At 31.2% G+C, this 19,981-nt stretch overlaps 2 protein-coding genes across 3 annotated transcripts in view; both read left to right on the top strand.

The window, feature by feature from the left end:
• Positions 1-1,497: 1,497 nt before the first annotated feature.
• Positions 1,498-2,412, top strand: LOC111623989 (H/ACA ribonucleoprotein complex subunit 4-like; the record flags this gene model as incomplete). The annotated part of the gene is made up of 2 exons (XM_023366755.1): positions 1,498-1,845; positions 2,293-2,412. Coding segments are annotated over 2 exons (468 nt in total), but the record flags the coding sequence as incomplete, so codon positions are not given.
• A 421-nt stretch (positions 2,413-2,833) lies between these two features.
• The window catches only part of LOC111623999 (H/ACA ribonucleoprotein complex subunit 4-like), a 29,346-nt gene continuing 12,198 nt past the window's right edge, over positions 2,834-19,981 (top strand). For both annotated transcript variants that reach the window (XM_023366767.1, XM_023366768.1), the window contains exons 1-6: positions 2,834-2,954; positions 3,035-3,165; positions 3,233-3,376; positions 14,911-15,031; positions 15,118-15,236; positions 15,311-15,414. In XM_023366767.1, the coding sequence (XP_023222535.1) occupies positions 2,951-2,954; positions 3,035-3,165; positions 3,233-3,376; positions 14,911-15,031; positions 15,118-15,236; positions 15,311-15,414 (623 nt within the window). In that variant the 5' untranslated portion in view covers positions 2,834-2,950. The remainder of the gene's footprint in view (positions 2,955-3,034; positions 3,166-3,232; positions 3,377-14,910; positions 15,032-15,117; positions 15,237-15,310; positions 15,415-19,981) is intronic.

Below are 19,981 nucleotides of genomic sequence, written 5' to 3'. Positions count from 1 at the left end.
GCTTAACTTGAAGAACAGTTTCTATTGTACTATTTTAGATGCGACTTTGTTTTCAACTACATTTAGTCTTCATTGAGTACTTAGGTGTATTAAATTGATAACATTTCAGACATTGTTATAAATATTTTTTATACACAGTGAAAACTGCTTAGGCAACCACCTGCATTTGACGAGCACCTGTCAAAACGGGCAAAAATTTCCGGCGCTGAATAGTTTATCCATAGAGTCTTCATATAAGTTACCTGTATTAAATGACCACCTGTGTAACGCAACCGCAGGCATAAATTTTTGGTCCAAGACAACATGCAACAACTGTAATAAATGACCACTGTCACGAATATATCTGGTCTAAACTATTGTTCAAACCCATCTCAACAATGTTTTCCCCTCCTAATATAATGAATTAGTCTAAACTGTTGTTCGAACCCACCTCGGGCATTTCTCCCACCCTTGAAGTTAGGTGCCGGTGTTAATGAATTAGTCTAGCAACAAAGGAAATTCATTTCAGTTTGTTCAAAATTGTCCGAAAAACAAAATAAATGCAAAATGCTGTCATTAAAAGATTGTGTTAAAGTTATCACAACAGCAATTAGCGGCGAAGTTTAACTGTGCGTAAACGAAATTTATTTTACCGTAGACCTACAGTATTTTCCTTGGAGGTATAAAATATTGTAGACAATACAATTAATCTGCTGATCTCATTGTTTGATAAAATTTATTTTTATTTATTTATTTATTTTGAAGCTCATATACAGTACATATATGATAAATAGTTTCTGTATCAACCTGCCTTATTTCCACAATATTTTTAGAAAAATAATATTCAAGTAATTTTTGCATACAAAATATTCAAAAAACAATAAATGCATTAATGCAAAAATCAGTTTTACAGGCAACCTTACTTTTTCAATTACGCAATGACAATTGCGGAATGTAATGAAATCGTATCATGAGAAAAAATAATAAAATCGTTTTATTAATTAATAATTTTTCTTATTGTACTTTAAAAATACTGTATTTTTTAATATTTTCTTAAGTTAAATAACATTAAACTAACGAATACCAAAACCAAAGTGATGTAGAATGTATATCGATGACGTAATACATGTAACTGAGGAGCGAATGAAAAGAACCAAGTCGAATTAATTCAGTTGGAAAAAAGAAAGTGTGCATTATAATTGAGAAAATGCAATTATTGTATTAATCTTTAAAATATTGGTATTAAATCTGTCTTATAAAATCAGGATGACTCCTGTAAATCAAGTTATTCGATATGAATAAAATACAATACCAATATAGCCCTATCGTTGAAAAAATTTGCTTATTTTTGCTCACCTTGAGTTTTGCTTAGTAAAAATGGCTAAAAAGCATGCANCTTTCTTACTGTATCCAATATTATAATTAAAAATTTTTAGCCATTAGGTTTCAATTAATGTTAAGATTATTTAATAAAATAATTTTTAAAAACAGGTATCTGAAATTAAATTCTAATTTTGTTTACAGAATTTTCATAAACTAAATGTAAGAACAAATCATTATACGCCTCTTCCTTCTGGATGTTCTCCATTAAAACGTGAAATTCAAGAATATATCAGATCTGGTTTTATAAATCTTGATAAACCATCTAATCCATCTTCTCATGAAGTCGTGGCTTGGATTAAAAGGATTCTTGGAGTTCAGAAGACTGGACATAGTGGTACTTTGGATCCAAAAGTAACGGGATGCTTAATTGTATGTATTGAAAGAGCAACACGTCTCGTTAAATCACAGCAGGGTGCTGGAAAAGAATATGTCTGCATTTTTCAACTTCATAGTGCTCCCGAAAGTATAAATCAAGTAGCAAAAGTAAGTTTTGCAATTATTATCTTAAGTATTTGATTAAATAAATTATTAATTATCTAAGACTATAATTATTGAAAGGGGACATATACTGATAGAGTTGGTAATATATACAAAATAGTTTTTAAAATTAAAATGTCATTTAATTTTAAAAACTGTTTTGTATATATTACCAACTCTATCAGTATATTAAATTATATTAATTTAAGGATTTTATTTATTTTATTAATTAAGGATTTTATTAAAAATTTTATTAAAAAAGAAAAACTTAGAATAATATGAAAACTACTGAAAGTACATTAGAATGAATAAAATCTTAATTATCAAAATTCTTCATATACAGTGATTTTTCTAGATAATTTGTAATCTCAGAATTTTTAGTATACGTAAATATTTCTAAAAGTCAAAATATAATTTGGTTTTTTAAAAAAAATGCATTTAATATTTATTCAGACAGTAGAGTCATTGACGGGTGCATTGTTTCAAAGACCACCTCTTATATCTGCAGTGAAACGACAACTCAGAGTTCGGACAATCTATGAAATCAAATTTTTAGAATATAAACAAGAGCAGAACATNTCCAGAAAATTGATCAAATTGAAAACAGTTCGTTTGATTCTCATCATTCTCAGCAGTAGGTGTTATATAACAATTACTATGGTTGTTGAAATACTGAATATAAATGGGATTTGCTTGCAAAATCCACACGGGTGAAGTCGCAGGCAACAGCTTAATATATGTACAGTGGAACCTCGATATACGACCTTAATCTGTTCCTGATGTTTGGATGTATACCAAACCAACCTTTCCCATAAGAAGAAATGTAAAAATGATTAATCCGTTCTCATGTAAAAAAAAAATGGCTGGCTTTAAACACCTCGCTTTCCTGGCTAGTTCCTGCTTGATTTTTCATGACATCAGCATGTATCTTTTTAGCTTTCTCGCAAATAATTGCNTTTTAAAAAAAATGCATTTAATATTTATTCAGACAGTAGAGTCATTGACGGGTGCATTGTTTCAAAGACCACCTCTTATATCTGCAGTGAAACGACAACTCAGAGTTCGGACAATCTATGAAATCAAATTTTTAGAATATAAACAAGAGCAGAACATGGGTAAGTAAAACAGTTTTAATTAGTGTTCATATAGCATTTTACATTGAAATATATAATTTTATTTCAAATTGTAAATTTAGGATTATTTTGGGTTAGCTGTGAGGCTGGAACTTACATAAGAACACTGTGTGTTCATTTGGGTTTATCACTGGGTACTGGAGGTCAAATGCAAGAATTGAGAAGAGTTCGATCTGGGATTCAGTCAGAAAAGGTAAAAGTTTCTAAAATTGAATTTAATAAAGTAATTTTCAATTTAATTACTTAATATCTATTTTTAGGATGGATTAGTGACAATGCATGATGTTTTAGATGCTCAATATCTGTACCTTAATCATAAAGATGAGTCATATCTGAGACGAGTCATCAAACCTTTAGAAGCCTTATTAGTTTCTCATAAAAGGATTGTTATGAAAGACACTGCTGTGAGTTAAAATTTATGTATTTATATATAAAATTTATTTAATATAATATTGTTATATTTTAAATCCGAGCTTGACTTTGTGGTCATATGGACAAAGCTAGGCATTTCAATGTTCATGAATTTGGTTAACACAAAATATTGGCTAATATATAATACAAAGTGTGTTGTGCTTTTGTAAATTCAATAACAATTATGTTATGTCGTTTAATACAAAGCCCACTACTTCAATTTCCCAAAGTCACAAGAACCAGTGGCAACACACAAACTATCATGATCAAGGGATATTATTATCTTTGTTGGCAATGTGGGTATGTGCCCCATTAATGCTGTTCACACTAACTCGAAAAATTATATTTTCTGTTTTGTAGTCAACACTTTGAATGCTGCAGTGATGCTAAATGATTAGTTAAAACAGTTGATGTGCACATTGGAAGCTAGAAGTTAATGGAGTCAGAGTGGTTTGGAAGTTTTATGAAATAATTCTTGTTTTTAATTGCTTTAATAATGGAAATAACAAAACAATTGAATTGCAGTATTAACTATTGTAATCAGTTTAATTTTAAAATTACAAACAGATTTGCTTGGATTTCAAAGATACTAAGTTATTTTTAAATTTGGAAAGTTTTGTAGTATCTGGATTCAGTTTGGTAGCTAGGTCATCCTGTTATATCTATTAGCTTTAATCCTCTTTTTACCAACACTAATTGATATTGAAAAATAAGCATTGATTCTTTCTTCAAGCCACTGTAATAATAAAAGTTATGTTGAAGAATAATCAGTTGAAATATACCAACTAGAAGGCTGCATGGCCAGTGGTCTTTTCCAGTTAATCCAGTTAATAAGGATGCATATTTCTACAATTATTTATGTCTTCAAACCTCTTTATCTCAATAAAGTATATGTTTGTAACAACACAGAAGTTTATTTTTAAAATCTACAAACAAAAAAACAGAAAAAATTTTATTGCCATTTGATGATAGAACTGTTGATATTTTATTTTTTAACACAAAATTACAAAGTGCCAATTTTAAGTCCTTTGTATCAATGGGGTTTGACTGTACTAAACAGGTTTGGCCAATCCCTGAGCTATGTGTGGCCTGCTGGTGTTTTTTTTTTTTTGTAGCCTACTGATGAATTGAATGTAGTGCAAGTTGCACTATATTCAATTAAATATCCAGAAAGATAGATGCTTGTTTCACATGATTAAAGTAGGTATCTTACTGTCAGTAATTTCAATAAAATATATAGATTTGAACACACAGTAACCATATGATATGTATGAAGCTTTATAATTATTGCCACCAGAGGAATGTTACTTGTATCTCTTCACCACACAAACATCTTACAGTTAACCAACATGAAGGGTTTCTAACAAGGAGCAGTGTATAATGAGCACATTATTTATCCAGAATTACCAATTTAGTAATTTCCACTAAATCTGGTAGATTGAGGCATTTTTTCCCTTGTTCACAGGCTGCAATTAGAAAAGAGTTTGGATTTATCAAATTAGCCCATGAAATGATTTGAGTTGGCCTGGTATTAAAAATGACAAGAACACAAATTGTTGTATGTCCTTTTATGTTCTTCTCAGCTTTTGTGCAGAGAAGAACATAAAATGTTGATTCTCCTGTGCTTTAATTGTGTTGCTGTAACATAAGTAGAAATTAATTATCATCTTGTATGAAAATCTAAGATTGTAATATTGTTCAGTAACTAGTATTTATAGTGTAATTCATCTATTCTAAGAAATGAACATGTCAGATACAATTTATAACCATTATTAGTATAGTAAATGTGATGTAAGAAATTGTCTATATATTTGTAGTATGTTGTAGAAGATTTTGTTCTGTTTATATGCATATTAGATATGTGAAAAAGTTACAAAAATTAAATTATAATTGAAATAATAATTGTTAATTTTCATGTAGATAACTACAGTATCATAAATTATATTAAAAAGAGGAATTTTGACCTATTCTATTGATTGATTTATAAATTCATGAAAATTAAAAAATTTATAGGTTTGATTTCAGTATAACTGATAAAATATCTAATAATTTTTAGGTAAATGCCATATGTTATGGTGCCAAAATTATGCTTCCAGGAGTCTTGCGTTATGAAGATGGAATCGAAGTGAATGAAGAAATTGTTTTAATTACGACAAAAGGAGAAGCTATTTGTCTTGGTAAATTTTAAAAAATGAATCATTTATTTTAATTTTGGATTATATTATGGCTACAATAGAATAATTTTAACCTATAATGCTTACAGCCATAGCTCTTATGACAACGGCTACAATTGCCAGCTGTAATCATGGAGCAGTGGCAAAAATTAAGAGGGTTGTCATGGAACGTGATACATATCCCCGAAAATGGGGTCTGGGTCCTGTTGTAGGTATATTTTTGCATAAATAATGCAAAATACTAGTAAGTTTGCAATATTTATATATAATAAATAATTTTAGGCTTCTGCAAAAAAGAAAATGATTGTCGAAGGTTTGCTGGATAAACATGGAAAGCCAAATGAAAATACACCTGCTAATTGGTTAGCCACATATGAAGATTATGTGTAAGTATATTATTTTTAAAAAAACATTAGAATTTGTATAGTAAAGGATATGTAGTTTTATTGGAATAAAGGATAACCAACAAAGTAGTTTTCAAATAACTACACATTAAATATCTGTGAAATTACATGCTTAATGAATCTGAATTATGGCCATAAATTTAAGTTATTGTTTATTCACCAAGTAGTTATTCTAAACTAACTGAATCAACATAACATATTTGTATGCAATTACTTTACATAATTGGTAAATTAATTGCATAGACACAGATCTGTTGCTTCTGGAATGAATTTATCAAAACAAAAAAAATTGAGTCAGACATTTTTTGAAAAGTTCGGCTTTGTGCAAATATTGAATAATCAGATTACTTGAATTATTTTGGCTCATTTGTACAGTTGATTGAATCAGAGAGTAATGTAGAGTGTGCAATCATGCCTGATTTATGATTTTTCTTAAATAAGAAGCCCTGTTTTTAAAAAAACAATTATTCATAATGTGAGGTCAGCCGATTAGGGTGAGGGTTTTTCGACAGCCGAGCGGTCAATTCCGTCGTGTGGGCGCGGAATGACTCACCGAGACAGGTTTGCCATATAAAATCGTTCTTACAACAATCTAATGCGGGCAAGAGCTTATCCCATGATGGGTTTCTGTCACAGTTCCTAAAAATCGGATAGTTCGAATGTTCGATTGATCCCTGGGGAGCTTTCGGCACTGTGGACGCAGAGAACGATGGCTCCGGGGCACGCACCAACACTTGTAGTGATGTCCTCGGTTGACAAGTCGAACCTCGACGATTCTGGACGTGACCTCGGCGATCCTAGAGTGGACGGGTTGGCGAAACCAGTTCCTAGGTCGTCGAAAGAGCCTTCGTTGCGTCTCGGTCGGGAGCACCAAATCCCGACAGGTGAGCTCTATACACCAAAACCAAAGACTCCGTAAAGTTCCCGAAAACGCGGTTTTATCAATTTTTCCACCGCGGTCGCCTCTCCATTGGTCTCTCCTCGTCACATGGTGACAATTCGAAACTCCAGGAAGGGCGCGGGAGAGGTCAACGTCGCGTCGGAACACGACTCCTCTCCAACCTCGTTTTCCTCGACTTTACTCTATCTATTGTTTAAAATCTTTTAACAAGACAAAAGGTTCATTGTTTAAATCCGATCTTTAAGTTCACTCTTTCGCACTACGAAACTTGACTCATTTAAAAAGTCGTTAATGCCTGCTTTCGGACCCCGTTTGGGTCCTCACAATAACATGCCAAAATTAATCATGGATTAATTCATTCTAGTTTTTGATTCTGCTTCTGGCTTTTTCCATTCCAAGAGTACAAATTTTTTTGGAACCAAAGTTCTGCCAAAATTACAAGATTATTTTCAGGTTATGAATATTTAAATTTGTTAAAATTTAAATATTCAATGAAGTAAATTAAATTATTTTTATACAAAAGTGTAACTGAATAGTTATAAAGTAATTTAGAAAATTCTGAAAGAAAAGATAATGGGACACCCTCTCTGGATAATAGCCCAAAAGCCAATCCAGTAGTTTAGATTTAATCTAAATATATAAAATTACTTGTCCTGACTGACTGACTGACTGATTCATCATTGCCTAGAGCAAACTGCTGAACCTAAAGAGGTGAAATTTGGTACACAGTTAGGGTACATCATGAAAATGCACACCAAGAAAGGATTTTTCGAAATTTCCCTTGTGGGGGAGAGGAAAAGGATTAAGGCTTAACTTGAAGAACAGTTTCTATTGTACTATTTTAGATGCGACTTTGTTTTCAACTACATTTAGTCTTCATTGAGTACTTAGGTGTATTAAATTGATAACATTTCAGACATTGTTATAAATATTTTTTATACACAGTGAAAACTGCTTAGGCAACCACCTGCATTTGACGAGCACCTGTCAAAACGGGCAAAAATTTCCGGCGCTGAATAGTTTATCCATAGAGTCTTCATATAAGTTACCTGTATTAAATGACCACCTGTGTAACGCAACCGCAGGCATAAATTTTTGGTCCAAGACAACATGCAACAACTGTAATAAATGACCACTGTCACGAATATATCTGGTCTAAACTATTGTTCAAACCCATCTCAACAATGTTTTCCCCTCCTAATATAATGAATTAGTCTAAACTGTTGTTCGAACCCACCTCGGGCATTTCTCCCACCCTTGAAGTTAGGTGCCGGTGTTAATGAATTAGTCTAGCAACAAAGGAAATTCATTTCAGTTTGTTCAAAATTGTCCGAAAAACAAAATAAATGCAAAATGCTGTCATTAAAAGATTGTGTTAAAGTTATCACAACAGCAATTAGCGGCGAAGTTTAACTGTGCGTAAACGAAATTTATTTTACCGTAGACCTACAGTATTTTCCTTGGAGGTATAAAATATTGTAGACAATACAATTAATCTGCTGATCTCATTGTTTGATAAAATTTATTTTTATTTATTTATTTATTTTGAAGCTCATATACAGTACATATATGATAAATAGTTTCTGTATCAACCTGCCTTATTTCCACAATATTTTTAGAAAAATAATATTCAAGTAATTTTTGCATACAAAATATTCAAAAAACAATAAATGCATTAATGCAAAAATCAGTTTTACAGGCAACCTTACTTTTTCAATTACGCAATGACAATTGCGGAATGTAATGAAATCGTATCATGAGAAAAAATAATAAAATCGTTTTATTAATTAATAATTTTTCTTATTGTACTTTAAAAATACTGTATTTTTTAATATTTTCTTAAGTTAAATAACATTAAACTAACGAATACCAAAACCAAAGTGATGTAGAATGTATATCGATGACGTAATACATGTAACTGAGGAGCGAATGAAAAGAACCAAGTCGAATTAATTAAGTTGGAAAAAAGAAAGTGTGCATTATAATCGAGAAAATGCAACTATTGTATCAATCTTTAAAATATTGGTATTAAATCTGTCTTATAAAATCAGAATGACTCCTGTAAATCGAGTTATTCGATAAGAATAAAATACAATACCAATATAGCCCTATCGTTGAAAAAATTTGCTTATTTTTGCTCACCTTGAGTTTTGCTTAGTAAAAATGGCTAAAAAGCACGCAAATACATACAGAAATATGGTATTACAGCACCACCTGTCTAAAAGGCCACTTTTTGAAGGAACTGTGGGTGGTTGTCATAGACAGATTTTACTGTATTTCAATTTTTTAACCAAATGTTTGAACTGTTTTAAATTCAAATTTGTAATTGCATATTGGTTCGATTATAGAATGACTGTAAACATTCCAGAAAATTAATCAAATTGAAAACAGTTCGTTTGATTCTCATCATTCTCAGCAGTAGGTGTTATATAACAATTACTATGGTTGTTGAAATACTGAATATAAATGGGATTTGCTTGCAAAATCCACACGTGTGAAGTCGCAGGTAACAGCTTAATATATGTACAGTGGAACCTCGATATACGACCTTAATCTGTTCCTGATGTTTGGACGTATACCAAACCAACCTTTCCCATAAGAAGAAATGTAAAAATGATTAATCCGTTCTCATGTAAAAAAAATTGGCTGGCTTTAAACACCTCGCTTTCCTGGCTAGTTCCTGCTTGATTTTTCATGACATCAGCATGTATCTTTTTAGCTTTCTCGCAAATAATTGCTTCTGATACGCTGTCTCCAGCACACTGTTTTTCAGTTATCCAAAGTAAAAGCAATTTCTCAACATGATCTAATGTCTTTGATCTCTGTTTAGAAATTGATTTAACCCCTTTTGCAACGTTAGCAGATTTAATAATGTCTTTATTTTTCACGATTGTCGAAATCGTTGTTCTCGGAATACGGTATGCAACAGTTAAAATCTTGAACACGCATACCACCTTCATATTTCTCAACAATCTCTTTTTTCAGTTCCATTGTGATTCTAGTCACATTTTAGTTTTCTGTTTCTTTTCATTTGCCTTTTTTGCAATTCATGATTAATAAAAATAATAAAATTTTACTTACGAATTAAAATCAGAAGAAATTTCACAAAGTTATAAACTGTGGCACCATGAACATCTAGTCTGGTCTAGTATACCGATAGTGCTACTTGTTCATAGATGGTGCATATAATTGAATAAGTGGTATACCAAACAAAAGTCGTATACTGAGCAAAATTTGTTTCGTCCAAACAGGACATATTCCAAATTGGACATATTCTAAAGCAGACATATACTGAGGTACCACTGTATATTCCTGAAACTTCTATGGAAGACCATTGATGTGTAATGTAATCAACCAATAAGATTTCTAGTTTTACTGCTGGCTATACCTGTATATGCCATGTGTATTATGCATTTTACTTTTCCATTTTACTGTTATGAAGTCTTTACAATACATAACAAGGGAAAGTATTGGAATCATGTCAAATATCCAATGTTTTTGTGGATTCTCCATATTTTGAGAACTCTTGTGTCTATTTCATTTAATATCTCAGGTTGAGGTGTTAAGAAATGAAATTTGGTGTAGTTGCCTGTGTTTAAGGGGTATTGATACTATTAAATTAAAAATTTTTATTTTGTCATTTAACACTTACAATATTTTTTTTTATAAAATTTATCTCTGCTTTCAAAATTAAGATTTTATTATTATTAATTATTATAAAATATTATTTTTTTTAACAAAATTTGATAAAAGATGGTGCCACACAAGTTATGCAACTCATTGTTAGGGATAAATAAAAAATCAGCAAAATTTTATTCAATTACAGCATCTTCATTACACTTCTTCAAATATCTCATTGATGTGGTAGTGTTGTTGATTCTCATAGACTCTAATGTGGTAAGTTGAGACCAAGTGTAGTGTTGTTATATCACTACACTGGTTTCCATGGAGATTTAATGTAACGGCTTTTCTATCACATGTACAAGGTGTCCCATAGTTTCTGAAACTTGCGTATCAGCAAAACAATATAACATCATGCACATGGTTGAAAAAGCAACTAACACTAAATCTCTATAGAAACTGGTGGAGTCATTTATAAGCACCAATGAGAAAGTGTTCATAGTTACTGTTATGGTAGGTTAAATTGAGATGAAGATAAATTTAAAGAAAAAGGGTATGAGGACCAGGAAATGGATATGAACAAAACTTATTTCTACAGCAGTTCTTCATTAGTACTGAATATAGTGTAGGACTTGCATGTAATATGTTACCAGATTTGAGAAAAACACCCTTGAAAATTAGGGTGACAAATGCTACCAGTTTACCCACACATTTCCATCAAAGTGGTGCAGAAAAGCAGCTAATACTCTTGACTGCTATGCTGTTGGTAAGCAAAAGCATTGGAAAGTTGAACTCCCAATGTTATTTAGGAAAATTTCATCATACAAAGGAACATTAGTTTGTCCTCTACAAGAATCAATTAAGTTTAACTTTCACATATGATTTCAGTATTGTTTACAATATTTCAAATAGCAGTTAATCATTATTATTTACTACTTGAAATTATCATTATTGATAATTATAAGAAAAAATTTATTTTCTATTCATTAAAAAACAAAATATGTAAAAGGCCAGAGGAAATTGAACTTGGGCATAGCAGTTGAGAGCCTTAGTTACTTTGCACTGTTTCAACAGAAATTAATGGCTAAGACTGGTAGACAACCATCGCCCTAGTTTTCAAGAGTGTTTTTCTTGAAATTGGAAACATAATCTGTTCTTGTCCTTCTCTACATTTTAGTATTAATGAAGTATTATTACAGACACAAGTTTCATTTGGATCTAGTTTCTGTCCTCATCCTCTCCCTGTTAGACTACTTATTACATCCAACACTTTTTCTCCTGCAATGTTTATTATTAGCATTGTGAAACAATAATTCAGTACTTTATATTCAATGCAAACTACTGAATTTGTTCCTGAAAAAATATAATATTTTGTTTGTCTCTATTAATGGCTTGTACAAGTATATATACAGAATTTAAGCTGGGGAAAAATTTTCTGTGTCATTTTAGTGAATTTTACCAAAAAAGTTGTAGCAAAATTTAAGAAACTGTAGCTAACGTTTCTCATTTGTGAGACTGCCCAGAACAATACACAATACATTATTGTATAAACATTTGTTTATTCTCATAAATACTGTACATTATTACAGTGTACTTGACTACCAATATAACTATAAATCTATTGTTACAACCCACAAGATACATTGAACAATTCTTCTTGGTTTTGATTCACATCAGGCAACAAATGCTGAATGAAAATCAAATTCCTATCTTGGGGGCCATTTATGGAGATGTTTAACAAGTTGCTGACATTTTTTACATCAAGACAGTTTCCAATTGGAGTTTTTGTTAATGTCATCTCACTGAAACCTTTCACACTCAACACTGGGTATGAAAGAACAAATTCAATAATTGTTGGTATGTGAGAGTAATCTGAGAGAAGGTCATTTACAACTATGATTTTATAAACTTTAGCCAATGACATATTCTTACATCTGACAGCAACAAATCTTTTAAACAAATCCCACTCCATCAGAAATTGTTTTTTTTTTTTCTTAAATTATATTATTAGCAATTAAGTATTTGTTTATTGGAAACTTTCATATCTACAAAACAGAGAATATGTGACACCCCATACATGAGGTGACATCTGTTACAGCAGACTTTTCTTTTGCATAGCTTGAGCGATGAGAGATTGCACTCAGTCAGTATTGTCTCATTTTAGGAGATAGAGTGATGTTAGGGTTGCCACTTGACTGATATTGGGTCGGTTTGGCTGGTGGTCAACAAAAATATTTGAGTTTTGGCAAAACAGTTTAAAATATAAACAAAATTATTACATAAAATTATAGCACCACTGTGAAGTTCTATTTAGATGTTTTATTCTGATACTAATGTAACATTTGTTTGGTGTTTTTCTCTGAGACTGGTTTGAGGTCCAGNTATTTATATATAAAATTTATTTAATATAATATTGTTATATTTTAAATCCGAGCTTGACTTTGTGGTCATATGGACAAAGCTAGGCATTTCAATGTTCATGAATTTGGTTAACACAAAATATTGGCTAATATATAATACAAAGTGTGTTGTGCTTTTGTAAATTCAATAACAATTATGTTATGTCGTTTAATACAAAGCCCACTACTTCAATTTCCCAAAGTCACAAGAACCAGTGGCAACACACAAACTATCATGATCAAGGGATATTATTATCTTTGTTGGCAATGTGGGTATGTGCCCCATTAATGCTGTTCACACTAACTCGAAAAATTATATTTTCTGTTTTGTAGTCAACACTTTGAATGCTGCAGTGATGCTAAATGATTAGTTAAAACAGTTGATGTGCACATTGGAAGCTAGAAGTTAATGGAGTCAGAGTGGTTTGGAAGTTTTATGAAATAATTCTTGTTTTTAATTGCTTTAATAATGGAAATAACAAAACAATTGAATTGCAGTATTAACTATTGTAATCAGTTTAATTTTAAAATTACAAACAGATTTGCTTGGATTTCAAAGATACTAAGTTATTTTTAAATTTGGAAAGTTTTGTAGTATCTGGATTCAGTTTGGTAGCTAGGTCATCCTGTTATATCTATTAGCTTTAATCCTCTTTTTACCAACACTAATTGATATTGAAAAATAAGCATTGATTCTTTCTTCAAGCCACTGTAATAATAAAAGTTATGTTGAAGAATAATCAGTTGAAATATACCAACTAGAAGGCTGCATGGCCAGTGGTCTTTTCCAGTTAATCCAGTTAATAAGGATGCATATTTCTACAATTATTTATGTCTTCAAACCTCTTTATCTCAATAAAGTATATGTTTGTAACAACACAGAAGTTTATTTTTAAAATCTCCAAACAAAAAAACAGAAAAAATTTTATTGCCATTTGATGATAGAACTGTTGATATTTTATTTTTTAACACAAAATTACAAAGTGCCAATTTTAAGTCCTTTGTATCAATGGGGTTTGACTGTACTAAACAGGTTTGGCCAATCCCTGAGCTATGTGTGGCCTGCTGGTGGTTTTTTTTTTTTGTAGCCTACTGATGAATTGAACGTAGTGCAAGTTGCACTACATTCAATTAAATATCCAGAAAGATAGATGCTTGTTTCACATGATTAAAGTAGGTATCTTACTGTCAGTAATTTCAATAAAATATATAGATTTGAACACACAGTAACCATATGATATGTATGAAGCTTTATAATTATTGCCACCAGAGGAATGTTACTTGTATCTCTTCACCACACAAACATCTTACAGTTAACCAACATGAAGGGTTTCTAACAAGGAGCAGTGTATAATGAGCACATTATTTATCCAGAGTTACCAATTTAGTAATTTCCACTAAATCTGGTAGATTGAGGCATTTTTTCCCTTGTTCACAGGCTGCAATTAGAAAAGAGTTTGGATTTATCAAATTAGCCCATGAAATGATTTGAGTTGGCCTGGTATTAAAAATGACAAGAACACAAATTGTTGTATGTCCTTTTATGTTCTTCTCAGGTTTTGGCAGAGAAGAACATAAAACGTTGATTCTCCTGTGCTTTAATTGTGTTACTGTAACATAAGTAGAAATTAATTATCATCTTATATGAAAATCTAAGATTGTAATATTGTTCAGTAACTAGTATTTATAGTGTAATTCATCTATTCTAAGAAATGAACATGTCAGATACAATTTATAACCATTATTAGTATAGTAAATGTGATGTAAGAAATTGTCTATATATTTGTAGTATGTTGTAGAATATTTTGTTCTGTTTATATGCATATTAGATATGTGAAAAAGTTACAAAAATTAAATTATAATTGAAATAATAATTGTTAATTTTCATGTAGATAACTACAGTATCATAAATTATATTAAAAAGAGGAATTTTGACCTATTCTATTGATTGATTTATAAATTCATGAAAATTAAAAAATTTATAGGTTTGATTTCAGTATAACTGATTAAATATCTAATAATTTTTAGGTAAATGCCATATGTTATGGTGCCAAAATTATGCTTCCGGGAGTCTTGCGTTATGAAGATGGAATCGAAGTGAATGAAGAAATTGTTTTAATTACGACAAAAGGAGAAGCTATTTGTCTTGGTAAATTTTAAAAAATGAATCATTTATTTTAATTTTGGATTATATTATGGCTACAATAGAATAATTTTAACCTATAATGCTTACAGCCATAGCTCTTATGACAACGGCTACAATTGCCAGCTGTAATCATGGAGCAGTGGCAAAAATTAAGAGGGTTGTCATGGAACGTGATACATATCCCCGAAAATGGGGTCTGGGTCCTGTTGTAGGTATATTTTTGCATAAATAATGCAAAATACTAGTAAGTTTGCAATATTTATATATAATAAATAATTTTAGGCTTCTGCAAAAAAGAAAATGATTGTCGAAGGTTTGCTGGATAAACATGGAAAGCCAAATGAAAATACACCTGCTAATTGGTTAGCCACATATGAAGATTATGTGTAAGTATATTATTTTTAAAAAAACATTAGAATTTGTATAGTAAAGGATATGTAGTTTTATTGGAATAAAGGATAACCAACAAAGTAGTTTTCAAATAACTACACATTAAATATCTGTGAAATTACATGCTTAATGAATCTGAATTATGGCCATAAATTTAAGTTATTGTTTGTTCACCAAGTAGTTATTCTAAACTAACTGAATCAACATAACATATTTGTATGCAATTACTTTACATAATTGGTAAATTAATTGCATAGACACAGATCTGTTGCTTCTGGAATGAATTTATCAAAACAAAAAAAATTGAGTCAGACATTTTTTGAAAAGTTCGGCTTTGTGCAAATATTGAATAATCAGATTACTTGAATTATTTTGACTCATTTGTACAGTTGATTGAATCAGAGAGTAATGTAGAGTGTGCAATCATGCCTGATTTATGATTTTTCTTAAATAAGAAGCCCTGTTTTTAAAAAAACAATTATTCATAANTTCTCTGAGACTGGTTTGAGGTCCAGGCTATGCCTAATTGATCCCAGTGGAGTTTTACATGGCCTTTTTAGTCTTCTTATTGCCAAATTTAAGTGATTACACTCTGAAATTTTTTACACCAAGAAGGTTACGCCTATTACAAGAGTTTGAGTGTTTTTCTGGATGGCAATAATGCAGTGTCATATGTGAGGCTAGGAATAAGAGGATGGAGTAGGAAATGATGAGATCCAGTTGGAAAGGAATCACTTGACACAATTTACTACACGGCATGAAGGTTTGTACAATACGTTACACAACTAAAGATAACATAGTATTCATGTTTACTTGCATTATCATCATGGAGAGAGTGTGTTCACAAATTTTGGTACCTTACGAGTTTGAACTAGAAATCACACGTTGAGGAGAACAGGAGATAAGTTCATGATGTTGATTAACAATTCAGGGAAGTAGCAGCACACAAGCAGAAGGATAATGAGAAATCCGAAGACACAAATGAAACTTCAGATGGTAATAGCACATTAAAAAAGAAGTACATCTTCTTATTACCTTCCCCTCCCCCTGGTTGCTTTAAAAACTGTTTCATTGGCCAATGAAACAGTTTTTAAAGATGGCAACTGTAGATGACAATGGGATAATNAAGTTCTATTTAGATGTTTTATTCTGATAACATTAGTTTGGTGTTTTTCTCTGAGACTGGTTTGAGCTTCAGGCTATGCCTAATTGATCCCAGTGGAGTTTTACATGGTCTTTTTAGTCTTCTTATTGCCAAATTTAAGTGATTACACTCTGAAATTTTTGACACCAAGAAGGTTATGCTTATTACAAGAGTTTGAGTGTTTTTCTGGATGGCAATAATGCAGTGTCATGTGAGGCTAGGAATAAGAGGATGGAGTAGGAAATGATGAGATCCAGTTGGAAAGGAATCACTTGACACAATTTACTACACTTAAATATTTATTAGATGGCATGAAGGTTTGTACAATACGTTACACAACTAAAGATGACATAGTACTCGTGTTTACCTGCATTATCATCGTGGAGAGAGAGAGTGTTCACAAATTTTGGTACCTTACGAGTTTGAACTAGAAATCACATGTTGAGGAGAACAGGAGATAAGTTCATGATGTTGATTAACAATTCAGGGAAGTAGCAGCACACAAGCAGAAGTATGACAAGAAATCCGAAGACACAAATGAAACTTCAGATGGTAAATAGCACACAGGTCTTAAAGGGATGAAGAATGGGCAACGACTGACTGGAATTGGCCATTCTTCATTATATTCAAAGCAACAAATATCTTAAAGGTGACTAAAAGTCATGGGAAAGGTGTCACTACCAATGCTGAGAAAGCGTAAGTTGACACACTCTCAGGTCAGAAAATCAACACACGAGGTCATCCTTGAGTTGTTTTCCTTTTTCTCGTTTGATTCTCACATGATGATGATATTCGTTTGGCTCATTGCATCATTTGCTGAACCTCATTTAGTGTTAAATATAATGGAATTACAGCATTTATGAGGCATGCCAATTGTGAAAGCATTAAAAAAGAAGTACATCTTCTCATTACCTTCCCCTCCCCCTGGTTGCTTTAAAAACTGTTTCATTGGCCAATGAAACAGTTTTTAAAGATGGCAACTGTAGATGACAATGGGATAATNGTTATGAATATTTAAATTTGTTAAAATTTAAATATTCAATGAAGTAAATTAAATTATTTTTATACAAAAGTGTAACTGAATAGTTATAAAGTAATTTAGAAAATTCTGAAAGAAAAGATAATGGGACACCCTCTCTGGATAATAGCCCAAAAGCCAATCCAGTAGTTTAGATTTAATCTAAATATATAAAATTACTTGTCCTGACTGACTGACTGACTGATTCATCATTGCCTAGAGCAAACTGCTGAACCTAAAGAGGTGAAATTTGGTACACAGTTAGGGTACATCATGAAAATGCACACCAAGAAAGGATTTTTCGAAATTTCCCTTGTGGGGGAGAGGAAAAGGATTAAGGCTTAACTTGAAGAACGGTTTCTATTGTACTATTTTAGATGCGACTTTGTTTTCAACTACATTTAGTCTTCATTGAGTACTTAGGTGTATTAAATTGATAACATTTCAGACATTGTTATAAATATTTTTATACACAGTGAAAACTGCTTAGGCAACCACCTGCATTTGACGGGCACCTGTCAAAATGGGCAAAAATTTCTGGCGCTGAATAGTTTATCCATAGAGTCTTCATATAAGTTACCTGTATTAAATGACAACCTGTGTAACGCAACCGCAGGCATAAATTTTTGGTCCAAAACAACATGCAACAACTGTAATAAATGACCACTTTCACGAATATATCTGGTCTAAACTATTGTTCAAACCCGTCTCAACAATGTTTTCCCCTCCTAATATAATGAATTAGTCTAAACTCTTGTTCGAACCCACCTCGGGCATTTCTCCCACCCTTGAAGTTTGACTAATTCATTAACACCCTTGGTGTTAATGAATTAGTCTAGCAACAAAGGAAATTCATTTCAGTTTGTTCAAAATTGTCCGAAAAAAGAAATAAATGCAAAATGCTGTCATTAAAAGATTGTGTTAAAGTTATCACAACAGCAATTAGTGGCAAAGTTTAACTGTGGGAAAACGAAATTTATTTTACCGTAGACCTACAGTATTTTCCTTGGGGTATAAAATATTGTAGACAATACAATTAATCGAATGATCTTATTGTTTGATAAAATTTATTTTTATTTATTTATTTATTTTGAAGCTCATATACAGTACTTATACGATAAATAGTTTCTGTATCAACCTGCCTTATTTCCACAATATTTTTAGAAAAATAATATCCAAGTAATTTTTGCACACAAAATATTCAAAAAACAATAAATGCATTAATGCAAAAATCAGTTTTACATGCAACCTTACTTTTTCAATTACGCAATGACAATCGCGGAATGTAATGAAATCGTATCATGAGAAAAAATAATAAAATCGTTTTATTAATTAATAATTTTTCTTATTGTACTTTAAAAATACTGTATTTTTTAATATTTTCTTAAGTTAAATAACATTAAACTAACGAATACCAAAACCAAAGTGATGTAGAATGTATATCGATGACGTAATACATGTAACTGAGGAGCGAATGAAAAGAACCAAGTCGAATTAATTCAGTTGGAAAAAAGAAAGTGTGCATTATAATTGAGAAAATGCAATTATTGTATTAATCTTTAAAATATTGGTATTAAATCTGTCTTATAAAATCAGGATGACTCCTGTAAATCAAGTTATTCGATATGAATAAAATACAATACCAATATAGCCCTATCGTTGAAAAAATTTGCTTATTTTTGCTCACCTTGAGTTTTGCTTAGTAAAAATGGCTAAAAAGCATGCAAATACATACAGAAATATGGTATTACAGCACCACCTGTCTAAAAGGCCACTTTTTGAAGGAACTGTGGGTGGTTGTCATAGACAGATTTTACTGTATTTCAATTTTTTAACCAAATGTTTGAACTGTTTTAAATTCAAATTTGTAATTGCATATTGGTTCGATTATAGAATGACTGTAAACATTCCAGAAAATTAATCAAATTGAAAACAGTTCGTTTGATTCTCATCATTCTCAGCAGTAGGTGTTATATAACAATTACTATGGTTGTTGAAATACTGAATATAAATGGGATTTGCTTGCAAAATCCACACGGGTGAAGTCGCAGGCAACAGCTTAATATATGTACAGTGGAACCTCGATATACGACCTTAATCTGTTCCTGATGTTTGGATGTATACCAAACCAACCTTTCCCATAAGAAGAAATGTAAAAATGATTAATCCGTTCTCATGTAAAAAAAAAATGGCTGGCTTTAAACACCTCGCTTTCCTGGCTAGTTCCTGCTTGATTTTTCATGACATCAGCATGTATCTTTTTAGCTTTCTCGCAAATAATTGCTTCTGATATGCTGTCTCCAGCACACTGTTTTTCAGTTATCCAAAGTAAAAGCAATTTCTCAACATGATCTAATGTCTTTGATCTCTGTTTAGAAATTGATTTAACCCCTTTCGCAAC

The sequence above is a fragment of the Centruroides sculpturatus genome, unplaced genomic scaffold, assembly GCF_000671375.1.
Source record: "Centruroides sculpturatus isolate CEXI.00-Female unplaced genomic scaffold, Cexi_2.0 scaffold326, whole genome shotgun sequence".
NCBI classification, from domain to species: Eukaryota; Metazoa; Arthropoda; class Arachnida; order Scorpiones; family Buthidae; genus Centruroides; species Centruroides sculpturatus.
The sequence above is the reverse complement of the archived record's forward strand: the minus strand, read 5'-3'. Positions and strand labels throughout refer to the sequence as shown.